This window comes from Primulina tabacum, chromosome 2 (assembly GCF_025594145.1).
Source record: "Primulina tabacum isolate GXHZ01 chromosome 2, ASM2559414v2, whole genome shotgun sequence".
NCBI lineage: Eukaryota > Viridiplantae > Streptophyta > Magnoliopsida > Lamiales > Gesneriaceae > Primulina > Primulina tabacum.
The window spans coordinates 10,643,035-10,657,781 of NC_134551.1; the positions used below are offsets into that span (position 1 = coordinate 10,643,035).

General features: G+C 37.5%; 1 protein-coding gene across 2 annotated transcripts; it reads right to left on the minus strand.

The window, feature by feature from the left end:
• Positions 1-257: 257 nt before the first annotated feature.
• LOC142530290 (uncharacterized) lies at positions 258-5,906 on the minus strand. Of its 2 annotated transcripts, none has more exons than XM_075636053.1 (2): positions 5,370-5,896; positions 258-2,780 (listed from the first exon to the last, which is right to left on the minus strand). In XM_075636053.1, the coding sequence occupies exon 2, from the start codon at positions 2,760-2,762 to the stop codon at positions 1,236-1,238; it is 1,527 nt and encodes a 508-aa protein (XP_075492168.1). In that variant the 5' UTR covers positions 2,763-2,780; positions 5,370-5,896; the 3' UTR covers positions 258-1,235. The 2 variants fall into 2 exon arrangements, 1 of the variants encoding a protein (XP_075492168.1); XR_012816114.1 differs by lacking the exon at positions 258-2,780 and adding an exon at positions 2,805-3,792 and having other exon boundaries at positions 5,370-5,906.
• Between the last annotated feature and the right edge of the window lie 8,841 nt (positions 5,907-14,747).

Consider the following 14,747-nt stretch of genomic DNA (forward strand, 5'->3'; position numbering starts at 1 on the left):
CGCTGCGGTTAAAAGTATCCATGGCGTGCGAAATATGCTGTTGATGATTCATTGGCCGCGTGTACTGCACGCTGCGGTTAAAAGGTACCATGGCATGCGTAATATGCTGTTGATAATGTGAGCTATTGACAGCGTGCAACACACTGCAATTAAAAGTAGTGATATGTTTGTAGGGTGCAATGCAAGCTGTAATTGATATATTATTGTACGCTGTAGATTTGGTTTATCAGCTATGCAACCCTCTGGCCTTGCTCGTTTCTTCACATACTCTTTAAATGTTTTCATAAATCTAAAGAAAAAAACAAATTTCACATGAAACTAGTGTTTGTAGCAAATTTAAATTATTTGTATAACATAATATTAGTCTAAAAATAAATTAATATCTATTACCTTTCAAATGGATACATCCAACGGAATTGGACAGGCCCACACAAGCGAGCCTCTCTTGCTAAATGAATTGTCAAATGAACCGAGATAGTGAAGAAAGCGGGTGGAAAGTACATTTCCAACATGCATAGAATTTCAGCAATATTCTCCTCGAGTTGCTCTAAACGGTTCCTGTCTAACACTCTTTGACATAATTCATTGTAAAATGCACACAATAGAAATAGAGCACTACGTGGACTTTTAGGTAAAAGACTTCTCAATGCTACTGATAGCAATTGTTGCATTAGAACATGGCAATCATGAGATTTCTGCCCAATAAGCTTATGATCTTCTAAAGAAACACAGTTACCAATATTTGAGCTATAGCCATCGGGTAACTTTATTTTCTTCAATCTAGAGCAAAATACATTCATCTCTTTTTTAGACAATGTGTAAGGTGCAGCAGGCAAGTGATACATATTTTCCCCTTTCTCTTGAGGATGTAATTCTTTTCTAATGTTTAAGTGCATCAAATCTTTGCGAGCATTCACACCATCTTTGGATTTTTTCTTCACGTTTAACAATGTGCCTATGATATTTTCGCAGACATTTTTTTCAACATGCATCACATCTAAGTTATGACGTAGCAGCATTCCCTGCACGTAACAATTAACACATTTCATAGTACTAGTTCATGATTCATAAAAAATTTATGAACAAAAAAAAAATTTATAAAACTTGATGAATATAGTGCAAAATAACTCACACTCCAATATGGCAAACTGAAAAAAATTGACTTATTCTTCCACATTTGATCTGATTTTTGTACATTTTTTGAACTATCATGCGTCTTTCTCTTTCTCTTTGCATTATTGATATTCTGACTCTTTTTTTTCCCAGTCATTTTCAATGACTTTTACCGCATTGAGAATTTCTAAACCAGTCAAAGGCCTTGGTTTTCCTTTTCTCTCTTTTTTCCCATTAAACCACTTCTTTTTCTCACGAAATAGATGATCAGAAGCAAGAAATCTTCGGTGGCCTAAGTATGAAAACTTTCTACTGTACTTAAGCCACATAGAACATACGTCTTCACCACATATTGGGCAAACAAATTTTCCTTTTGTGGCACATCCAGCTAGGTTTCCATTAGCTGAAAAATCATTGATTGTCCACGTCAAGATAGCCTTCAGATTGAACATTGACTTGCTAAATGCATCAAATGCCTCAACACCTATATCCCACAACTCCTTCAAATCTTCCACAAGAGGTTCCAAGTACACATTTATATCATTTCCCGGTGGCTTTGGACCTGGTATTAGTAATGTTAACATAAGATTTTCCTTCGACATGCACTTCAATGGAGGAAGATTGTAATTGACCAAGATAACCGGCCAACAACTATATCTGGAACTAAGGTCACCAAAAGGGTTGAATCCATCTGTTGCAAGACCAAGACGAAGATTTCTAGGATCTGATGCAAAAGCAGGCCAGTTGTGATTTATTGTATCCCAAGCTACTGAATCAACTGGATGACGCATCATATGATCTTGACTTTTGTGATTGGAGTGCCAAATCAAATCTTCAGCCATTTCTTCTGATTTAAACATCCTTTTAAATCTTGGTATCACAGGAAAATACCTTAGCACCTTTTCAGGAATTCCTTTACGAACTTTGAAGGTAACTTTGTCCACCTTCCATCTTGAGGAACCACACTTTGGACATGAGTCTAATTCTTTGAGCTTCTTTCTAAATAGACAACAATCATTTGGGCAAGCATGAATCTTCTCATATCCCAAATCAAATGGTTTCAACAACTTTTCCATCGAGTAAACACTTTGTGGAAGTGTGGTTTTTTCTGGAAGCATGTCACCTAAGATCTTAAGGAGCTCATTGAAACTACTGTCAGTGTGACCATTGGTAGACTTGTAATTGTATAATGTGACAGATGCTGACAACTTTGTATAAGTCGTACATCCGGGGAAGAGAGGAGTTTCTGCATCTTCTAATAAATCAGTAAACTCATAATCTCTTGCGTCAGACGTAGTATGTCCAACCTCTTCATCTGAGACAAATGCATCCCTATATAAGTGAAATGTCTCTCTACTTTCATCATCCGCTTCTTGAACTCCTCCTAAACTACCTTCACCTTCAAATGGTGAGGTATCAGTTTCACCATGGAAGAACCAAATCGTGTAAGAAGGATCGAACCCCTTGAATATTAAGTGCTCATACACTTTGTCAAATTTCATATACTTCTTGTTTTTACAACGTATACAAAGACATAATATTATGTCACGTGTTTTGACGTAGTCCTTTGCTTGTGCAAGAAATTTTTGAACCCCTTCTTCATACTCGAGTACAAGTCTTGAAGGCAAATGAATCCATTTTTTATCCATTTCGTAAATGACCCAAACCTTAACATTCAAATTAATATATGACTTCAAATAATTTTCATTACTTCATAAATAAAATGAGAAAATGAATAAAAATATAATCTAAACTTCTGCCCTAAATATTAAAAACTAGCCACAAAACTGTTAATGTAGATTTAATTCAAATAAATAGAAATTATATAAAAAAAATGAACTATCTGTCTTATTTTAAAAATTCACAAATTTTTAATGCATTTTTCCTTACCAAATTATATGATCGAATTTAGCCAATTAACTTATACGTTTAGACATATATATTATTAACTAATTATTAATTGTATGAGTTGCCATGTAATCGGTTAACTAAACATAATTCGAAATTCTAAAAACGTAATTAATTATTGAAAACTTAATATCCAGTGATGTAATTGTTTTGTTGGCATCCGTTGCATTCTTATTGCACCCCCAAATTTGAAGTGACATGTTAGGCCAAAGACACATGCAAGGTTTCTTGTTTGCTTCTTTAAGCATCTAAATGTTCATGAACCTGGACACTCACTCTATTTGCTTTGATTCCATTGAACCCAATTATTTTAATTTTCTCTAAACTACTACTTTTTCAGATCCAATTCACAAAAATTATTACTTTGAGCTTTAAAAATTCGAAATCTCTCAGTAACATAGCATGAAAAACACGAAAAACTTGGTTTCCGCGAACCCATCTTTAGAACAGGATGAGAAAACCACCAACTTCTCTTCTATTTTCTACAAAATTGGTAACAACAATATACAGGATTTGATCTAATAATCTTATAACGTGGAGCTTCTGTAAAATGGGAAATGAGATAATCGGCCTGTTGAGTCCTATTGACTAGCATACACAAACTTAACAGAACTAATAAGAAAATCTGCCTTTGTTAAGGTTGAGAGGATGATTCCGAAATAATTTACTCGGTGTTGATTATAGTCGGATCCAACCTGCGTCTCAGCTTCGGTGTGAATGAAAACAAGAGATGTCTATCTGTTTTCAGTGAATATGCAATATTCACCACCTCTTTCGCTCATAAATTGCATGAGATTCCAAAGAACAAATAATCAGTCATGGGCATCAACATTCCCAAATAATCAGATTCTAATGAAATTTGCCATGCTCAAAAGGAGACTAAAGAAGTGACACATAAGAACGAATAGGGATGGCAATTTCCTCCGAACCCGCTGGAGGATCCGATACCCGACCCGAATAGAAGAGGGTATGGAGGGATTTTTAGACCCGATTAAATAATTGGGTAATCGGGTATGAGGATTTTCGGGTTCGGGTATGGAGGCGGGTTTGATATTATCCGACCCACACCCGACCCGAATACCCGTTTAAATTTATTTATATATATATATAATTATATTTATTTATATTAAAGATTCATCTTCTCAAATCCAAGCAAATCGGTACTTTTTCTTTTCTCTTCCCTTTCACTTTCACTTTTACGTTTCAATGTTTTCCCACTTTTTTATTTTTCATTCAATTTCTCATCTTCTCCACTGATAAGTTTATTTCATGTTTGACTTCAAAAATTGAAAAATACATTATTTCTTGATTATGGTTCATTGTATTCCTTTTTTGTTTGCATATTTCTCAATTCATTTTAGGATTTTTTTAACCAATTAATTTTGAGATTTTGGAATGTACGTGACTTTGTTTTTTTATTGGTTTTGGTTTTGGTTTTTTTTTTTTTTTTTTTTTACTTGGGCTATTTTTAATATTTTGTTATTTTTTCTGCAAAGTTTATTTTGCAAATTTTTATCATTAATAATTTTTCTTATTTTTCATTTAAATAATTTTTTAAATATTCATAACTTCGTTGAAACAATTTAAATTAAAAAAAATTCAATTGTATATGATAATAGAGTATTTGGGTAGGGTATGGGTATCCGATAATCCGATGGGTATGGGGATGGGGATGGGGATGAAATTCAATACCCGATGGGTATGGGGATGGGTATGGGGATGAATTTAATAAATGGGTATGGGAATGTATGTATGAAATCCGACCCATACCCTACTCATTGCCATCCCTAAGAACGAAGCTATGAAGAAGAACAGAAAATCAATAAACAAAAACATAACTAACTCTCAGTTTGCTTCAGGAATAAAGGGGCGTGGTGATGTACAAAAGAAACCCCATAAATCAATCAAGCTAGAATCAGCTAAAGGGAAGAACAAGTTGAAAAAACAGGGAAAGAAAGCTACGGAAGAAGGTGACATTGATTCCTACAATATTAAACAAAAGTTTTCATGATTGGGCTGTTCTATGAAATATTTTTTCTTGTGGCAGATTATGTCAACTCTCCACCCAATTACTCTTTTATGTCCTCTGAACTCTTATATGCAAATTCACACAACTTGGTTCGATAAAAAAGCGATAATCCGCAAAGGATCGAATCATTAATCAAATTCATTCAGAAAAATATGACCACTATAATCCTAAAATACAGAATACCGTCAGAATCACATTAATACACAAGCCAATCGCAAAACCCAGTCCAAAAATCACACAAAAGTTGGAACGAGAAACAATCTTACACACAAATACAACCAACAGAAGAGAAATTGAGACAGATTTTAAGAACCCATACCAGGAAGAGCTCGAGAAGAATGTGCTGAGGTATAAAAGAGAGATACGAGTGAAGTTGTTAAGTGCAGAGTCAATGGCAAGTGAGAGAAGTTGTTAAGTGCAGAGTCACGACGATTACAAAATCAGAAAATACACCCGTATTACAAGCACACCCATGAACAAGCACACCCGTATTACATAAACAAGCACTCCTGCAGGGACGACGATTGAGGATTTGGCGATGAACGATGGGAAAAAGAGAAGAAGATTGAATCTGCAGGAACGATGGCAAAAAGAGAGGAAGATGAGGGTTTTGATCGGAAAAAAAAAAAGAGAGGTGCGATATATTTGGGGATTTGGCGCCTTCTCAATTGTAAAGCAGTAATTTTATTGCTAATACTCCTAGCATGCATTGTGCGTCGTAAATATTATTGTTTACAGCGTACTAAATGCACGCCGTTGAAACAAAAGGTTTTAACAGCATATTTTTCGGTACGTCGTTAATAAATATATTTACAGCGTTTTTTTTTCTGCACGTCGTGGTTAATGTAAGGTGCAATCACATTAACGGCATGCATTTTAAAGCACGCTTTTAAAAATTACATTAACGGCGTGCTTTTAATGCAACGGCGTAAAGCACGCCGTTAATGTCGTGCCGCAAAAAACCAGTTTTCTTGTAGTGAATGTATGCCGTTTAATTAAGTCACTATACGGACTTAAACAAGCGCCCGAGCAGTGACACGAAAAATTTGACAAGGTAGTTGTGACACCCTAAAAACAAATGTGCATAAATGCATTTTTATTAGATAAATTTTACTATTTTCATTTTTAAAATTTTATCACATTATTTTTCGGTACAAATTTTATTTATCCAAAGTATCTAGAAATACATTAAAATACATCACAATACAATTAAAAATTCATCAAGCATTATGAGGTTCCCATTCCAAAATTAAATACCCAAAATATAATAAAATATTATAATTGAGCTCAATATATATGTTAAGTAATTAAGTACAATAATTATTAAGTTCAATGTAAAATAAATTATAATTAGGTTCAATACATAATTAAATACAAAAATATAATAATATTAAGTTTAGATAAACATAACATTTTTCTATTTAATAAATAAATAATAATAATAATAATAAAATAAAAAAATAATAATAAAAATCAATTTAGATAAATATGAGGCACGGCTATATATATAGCTGAACTTCTTTCCCAAACCACCCGAGGGAGAGAGCCGAGAAGAAGGAAAGAAAGGAAGAGGGAAGGAGAAGAAAAGGGAAAAAAGAGAAGAAAAATCCATACCTCTTTCCAAAAAAAATCCCGATAAATCACCAACTATTCACCTCATATCGTAAAGCAATATAGCACTGGAGATGACGTAAAAAGATCGAGCAAAAACCAGAAAAATCAAACAAAGACATTCCGAGAAACGGTATCGGAATTCCATTTCAAGCAAGGTAATATACGCTTATTTTTCTTATAGCTACACACCAAACTAGAGGTCGGCTTGAACATAAAAGTTGTACCTCTTGTTGCATAGATGAGGTACAAACCGCCCGTCGTCCCAAAATATTACCGGAACTAACATTTTCGGAATGCCGAAGTGTAACGTACCGTACTTTTACTACTCAAAATTTGCGGAAGAATTAAAATTTTTCTTAAATAAACGTGAACATTCAAAATTTGCTAAAATAAATAAACTGTACGCCTCACAAGTTGTCGCAACAACAGATTTGAAAGTTAAAGTTTGACAAAAGTGTTCAATATTTTCATAAAGCTTAAAACATGGCGGTCCTCGGGTTTAGCCTCCCGCTCAGTCCAAGCCTGCTCCTCGGTCCCCACCTTCGGTCTCCTCATAAACATCCTCACCTGCATCGATCAAGTCTAGTGAGTCTAAAGACTCAACACGTATAAACTGGAAGTAACGAGTAGTACATAATAAAATCACATGCAACTTTAAAATAGGACATACATACTGAAAACTTGAACTTGCATAATAAAACTGAACATACGTACATACATACTTAGACGTGCCATCAACATAAACTTTTCTTAAACGTGCTTGCATACATGAACATACTTGAACATACATAACTTCATCATTTTGCGTAGAGGATGTTTCAAAGCAAGTGACCCATAACATAATTCGCCTGATCAGACTAAACCACAGTACTGGGATGACAGGGACGTATCCACTGCCACATACATGAGATCCCCGTTCATAATTTAACGGTCTGATTGGTCCACGTTCATAATTTAACTCTTTCCAATCACGATCTAAACCCGTTTATAATTTAATGGGGTGGAAGGTCCTCAGCCACGTTCACCGACTTCCAAACCCATTCATAATTTGGTCACAAGACATTTAGCATACCTCAAAAAGACTTGAAATATTTTCTTTTGCACGTCAACATACTTACTTGGCGTTGAGGGATTCGTTGGACTTCGATTGGGGCCGTTGCTGCACATCCTAATCATGAATTTACATGCTTAACTTGCATAACTTAGACGTAGATAATCATGCTTACTTACGAGTTCATTCAATTCCTTAGGACGTTCTAAAATTCCCATGACCCGACCTTGTAAATCATCGTACTAAACCATGACATCAAACCCCGAACATGCTATATAAAATTTTTCCCAAAATATGAAGGACACAGACCCCGTGCCTAGGTCCGGGTAGGGGTCCGTGTTCGTGCGCTAAAATGTGTCGTGCAGAAGGAGGAAGGCACGGACCCCGTGTCTAGGTCCGTGTAAGGGTCCGTGTGTGTGCGCAAATTGACACCGAAAGGAATACAAAGGCACGGACCCCGTGCTCTGGTCCGTGTCCGTGCGTAAAAATGACGATCAAGAATAGACAAAGACACGGACCCCGTGCCAGGGTCCGTGTTCGGGTCCGTGTATTATCGTTGGACGCGAACTCACGAAAATCCTGTACGTGTCATGCTTAACATTCTAGACTCGTTTGTACGGACCAAGAACCGACACCTCGAGACACATCCTAACATGCCAAAACATCGAACCAATTACATACAAGCACCCAAAGCAACGACGTTCACCCTACGACACATAAAATTCAAAAACGTGGCAATTGACACCAAATCGTTTCCTACAACTTCTAGTGTATTCGAGTGCCTAACGACACCGAACGACATGTCAAATAACAACCCAACATCATACTAATCATACCTAGACGCAGCAACGATCACCCGTCGATTCCCAACGAAGCCTCCAACAATAAAATCTCAAAAACGCATCAACACATAATTTTCTGAAAAACGAAGTTTGAGCAGTCCCACGAAAAACATCATAACTCACTCAATTTTTATCCAAATATTTCGAATTTTATATCAAATCGAAGGTATCAAAAAATTCTACAATTTTCATGTTGAAAGTTTTCTCAGAATCCCTACCGAAAAATCTCAGTTTTCAAAAGAACAGCAAAAACGGGATTTGAGATCTAAACTTATTTCAAAACTGATCCAAATCGTTTTCCGCTCAAACAACGAACGTCACCCATGAATTTTTACACATAAATAACAACGCAACGCATAATATGACGAGATAGATGCAGAAATAACAGAATATACGTGCCTTTTGATATTTAAAATACCGTAACGATGATACCGAAGCGGAGACGGAGTGAGGGTAGATCCGGGACGAACGTGGCGCGAAAAGTTTTGAAGAAAACCAACGAAAACTCGCTAGGAAATATAGAGGGATGGGGCGGCTGCTTCTAGGAGTAAGAACCCTAGTAATTCTCCTCTCAAAAATAATAAAAACTGAATGAAATAAGTGTGTGTGTGTTTTGATCGGTTCTAGGTGTGTGTAAAAATGTGTGTGTGTGTGATTAGTAATTTAGGGAAAAATTGCTTAATTAAATCATAAATAAAACTATTTAAAATTCTAACACTCTTTAAACTTTACTAAAATCCCTCAATTAAAATAATGCACACAAAAATGCTAATTTTAAAAGTTTTAAACTCTTAAATAACTAAAAACATAAATAAGGCTTTAAAATGCTAAACTAAATAAATATTAAAATGCCCCTTCCTAGCTTTTAAAATAAAATACGGCATTTCAAATTGCCAAGAATCGTCCCCGGTCTTTTCCTCGATCCCGCCTCGAATAATCGCCTGAAGCATGAAACTCGAAAAACATTTTAACGTGCATCGCATAAACATAAATAATTTAAAATAATGCATTTAAATAATTCATGCACTACTAGGACTCGTTTTAAAATTAAATAAATGCTTTAATAATTAAATAAATGCATGGGTTATACGTGTATTGAATTTGGGCACTACAGTTCCTCCCCCACTTATATAAATTTCGTCCTCGAAATTAAATCTTACCGAACAACTCCGGGTAGCGGTTCATCATGTCTGCTTCTGACTCCCAAGTGGCTTCCTCCACTGATTGGTTCAGCCACTTGACTTTGACCAGCTTGGTCACCTTGTTCCGAAGTCTCCGCTCCTGTCTATCTAGGACCTGGACGGGTCGTCCTCATATGACAGGTCTAGAGCCAACTGCAACGGCTCATAACTCAGAACATGTGAAGGATTAGCTAGATACTTCCTTAACATCGAGACGTGAAACACATTGTGTACCCCTACCAGATTCGACGGAAGGGCAACACGATAAGCTAGTGTCCCAACTCTGTCAAGAATCTCGAAAGGTCCAATAAATCTCGGACTCAGCTTGCCTCTTTTTCCAAATCTCATAACACCCTTCGTGGGCGCTATCTTTATAAAAACGTGATCACCTACGGCAAACTCGAGATCCCTTTTCCTCTTATCGGCATAGCTCTTTTGGCGACTCTGGGCGGTCTTCATTCTGTCTCGAATCTTGACCACAATATCTGCAGTCTGCTGAACTATCTCCGGGCCAAGTTCTGCTCTTTCACCAACTTCATCCCAATGAACTGGTGATCTGCACTTCCTTCCATACAATGCTTCGTAGGGAGCCATACCTATCGATGATTGGAAACTGTTGTTGTATGTAAACTCCACTAGAGGTATCTTCGATTCCCAAGTCCCTTGGAAATCGATCATACAGGCCCGCAATAAATCCTCCAAAATTTGGATCACTCGCTCAGACTGGCCATCTGTCTGCGGGTGAAAGGCCGTACTGAAAAGCAATTTCGTCCCCATGGCTGCATGTAGGCTCTTCCAAAAGGACAATGTGAACCTCGGGTCCCTGTCTGACACAATAGAAACTGGGATCCCATGCAATCGAACAATCTCCCAGATATAAAGCTCCGCGTATTGCGTCATGGAGAAAGTCGTCTTTGTAAAATTCAGGATTTTAGATTTTATCATGATAATATTTTGTACCAAGATTTGCAAGATTTTCGAAATGGAATGGATAATTTTATCTTGAGCATTATTTGGAACTCAAGAATTTAAATAATATCGTGTATATTTCGGAATTTGAGATATGCAGAATTATACCGGATATAGATCTAAGATTTGATATACCTGGATAAAGATTTAAGCAGGAAGATAATTCAATCTTGGATTACAAATCTTGAAGTAGATATCATAGGATTTTCGAAAATATTGAAGGATTTAGGGAGGATTTTTGAAATTGATGAGATATAGGGAAACGTCTGCAGGATAAAATACAGGCTTGGGAAAAATTTAAAAGTTTAACTACCAGGATTTTTAAGAAAAAAAAAATATCAAAATCTTATCTTGGAAAAATACCACTAAATTTCGAGTTTAAGTAGGGAAATTTTGGGATTTAAGAAATATAATTGGGAAATAAAAAGTCTACCGAATATTGGAAATTAGACACAAAAGTCAAAATTTTTCAGGCTGGACATGACATAATTTCGTAATTTATCCAAGAGAAGGATATCAAGATTTCGAAATTTATCATCCAGGATCAGGGATAAATATTTAGATTTAGATCACGATTCTAGATGAAGATTTGATTCAATTCAAACGCGCGGATAAACTCGATCGAGATAGCAGCCAACCCCTATAAATAGGAGGGCCTATAACTCGAAAATTCACACCATTTTCTACTCCAATTTTTCGAGTTTCTCCCCTAGTTTTCTTAGGATTCTCGAGAGCCGCGAAGCGCTGCCGCAGTTCAGTCGCCGAAGAGGAATTTTCGAAATTCCAGTGCAAGAATCCCGAGGTTTTCACGTTTTTCTCCTCAAGAATTTAAGGTAAGTGGGCTTGTTTTAAATGTGTAATTTCGGTGTATGCATTTTCGTTTTTTGAAATTTCGGTCGAGTACAATTCTTCTTCTACCCCCCCTTCTGGTTATGATTGCTGCATGGGTTTTATGTTGACACTGTGGGGATTCAACTTGATATAGGAGGGAATCCCAACTATGATATGACCCTCACACGGTGGGGATATAACCGATTCGGCCTCGCCCCCTTAGAGGAATAAAAATTAGGGACTGAATCAGTAAACCATTGAAAGTAGAAGAATCTCAGTGTCAGGTCAATGATATGAATGTGGTATGAGTCAAAATATGCATGGTGTGTGTATGTATTTCGAAATTTTATATGCATGTTGTTGTGTAATCGAACGGCCCCCACTTGCTGAGTATTTTCCAAAATACTCACCCCTTACTCCCCTCCCCAGATAAATCCGAAGAGCAGGTTGAGGAAGAAGAGTCAGAACAATTCCGGGGCTGGTGATAAATTTCGAGAATTGTAGTATTCGGATTTAGAATTTTCGTATTTTTTTTATTTGTAAGACGTTTCCGCATTTATTTATTTTCCGTTGTAAAGACAAATGTTCAAATTTTGCGAATTTATGAAATAAACTGGTTTCGGTTTATACTGTGCTACGAGGCTGGTTGTTTTTCGATTGTGTGATTGATGAACAACGCCAGTGTCGACCAACCCCGGTCTCGGGGCGTGACAGTCTTTACTGGTAAAAAGTGCGCTGATTTAGTGAGTCGGTCCACTATAACCCAAATGGAATTCGATCCTCTGACTGACTTTGGCAACCCAACCACAAAGTCCATTGTAATATTCTCTCATTTTCACTCTGGGATGGGGAGTGGCTTAACCAATCCTACTGGCCTCTGATGCTCTGCCTTCACCTGCTGACAAGTGAGGCATTCAGACACAAATATGCGGATGTCTCTCTTCATTCCTGGCCACCAATACAAAGTCTGTAGGTCCTTGTACATCTTGGTATCTCCTGGATGAATGGAATACGGAGATGCTTGTGCCTCTGTCAGAATATCCTCTCTGATCGAATTGACGCTAGGCACCCACATTCCGCCTCTGTATCTCACAATACCATTTGACACTGTGTTGAGTACACTGCCCTTGGCTTCATCCTTCAGCCTCCACTTCTGCAACTGTTTGTCTGAAGGCTGGCCCGCACGAATACGGTCTAGCAAAGAAGATTGGACTGTCAGATTAGACAGCTTTGGAGCTCTTCCCTTGCGAAAAACTTCTAAATCAAACCTCTGAATCTCAGACTGAAGAGGTCTCTGTGCTGACAACTGTGCTACAACTGCCACTTTCCTACTCAAGGCGTCTGCGACGACATTAGCCTTTCCCGGATGGTAGCTAATCTCGCAGTCGTAGTCTTTCACCAATTCTAACCACCGTCTCTGTCTCATGTTCAGTTTCTTCTGTGTGAAGAAATACTTGAGACTCTTGTGATCGATAAATATCTGACATTTCTCGCCGTACAAGTAATGTCTCCAAATCTTCAACGCAAAGACAACGGCGGCTAATTCCAGGTCGTGAGTCGGGTAGTTCTTCTCATGCACTTTCAACTGCCTGGAAGCATAAGCTATAACTCGACTCTGTTGCATCAGTACTGCGCCTAACCCGAGCTTAGATGCATCGGTGTATAGCACAAAATCACCTTGCCCTGTTGGCATGGCTAACACTGGCGCTAGAATAAGAGCTTATTTCAAAGTATCGAAGCTCTTCTGACACTCGCCACTCCACACGAACTTAACATTCTTCTTGGTCAGCGAAGTGAGTGGCACTGCTATGGACGAAAACCCCTGAATGAACTTACGGTAGTAGCCGGCTAATCCCAGAAAACTGCGGATCTCTGATGCATTCTTCGGTTCAACCCATTCCTTAACGGCTGCTACCTTTGCTGGATCCACCTCAATGCCGCTACTAGAAATTAAATGTGTAATTTCGGTGTATGCATTTTCGTTTTTTGAAATTTCGGTCGAGTACAATTCTTCTTCTAACCCCCCCTTCTGGTTATGATTGCTGCATGGGTTTTATGTTGACACTGTGAGGATTCAACTTGATATGGGAGGAAATCCCAACTATGATATGACCCTCATACGGTGGGGATATAACCAATTCGGCCTCGCCCCCTTAGAGGAATAAAAATTAGGGACTGAATTCAGTAAACCATTGAAAGTAAAGGAATCTCAGTGTCAGGTCAATGATACGAATGTGGTATGAGTCAAAATATGCATGGTGTGTGTATGTATTTCGAAATTTTATATGCATGTTGTTGTGTACTCGAACGGCCCCCACTTGCTGAGTATTTCCCAAAATACTCACCCCTTACTCCCCTCCCCAGATAAATCCGAAGAGCAGGTTGAGGAAGAATAGTCAGAACAATTCTTGGGCTGGTGATAAATTTCGAGAATTGCAGTATTCGGATTTAGAATTTTCGTATTTTTTTTATTTGTAAGACGTTTCCGCATTTATTTATTTTCCGTTGTAAAGACAAATGTTCAAATTTTGCGAATTTATGAAATAAACTGGTTTCGGTTTATACTGTGCTACGAGGCTGGTTGTTTTTCGATTGTGTGATTGATGAACAACGCCGGTGTCGACCAACCCCGGTCTCGGGGCGTGACATTTAAGTGGTATCAGAGCCGCCAGGTTCATAATCCGGGTGTGAAAAGATTTTTTTCGGAAAAAAAAAACAAAAAATTTTCTGACGAATTTTTAATTGGGACTGACGCTATTCCCTCCGAAACGGCCCAACGATCGAGAGAGGTCGGGGTCCAAATCGCGAAAATCCTTCGTTTAGGCTTCCGAAACGTCGTTTTTGCCGTTTTAGGAAAGTTTTGTAACCCTTATAACTTTTCATAGGAAACTCCGAATTCGATTCCGTCAACTGTTCTGGAATCCTCTCGACATATGCTTTGAATCCATGTGTCTATCTCAAAACTTTCCATTTTTGGAAATTTCCGAAAATTTTGATTATTTTCGTATATTTGACTCTATATAACCTTGAAATTTTTATTCTGTCCTATTTGTGATATTCTGAGCATTTCCTTTTTATTTTTTTCAGGAAATGGCTCGTTTTCGTGTCACTGCTCGTAAGAAAGTAACCCCGATTACCCATAGGGAGAGTATTCAGTTGGATTACAACCAGCATCGCACGCGCGCTCAGGCTGCTATACATTTAAAGGA

Bases quoted from the DNA above. Each gene is read 5' to 3' on its own strand.
- LOC142530290 (XM_075636053.1), bottom strand. From the start codon at position 2,762: ATGGATAAAAAATGGATTCATTTGCCTTCAAGACTTGTACTCGAGTAT.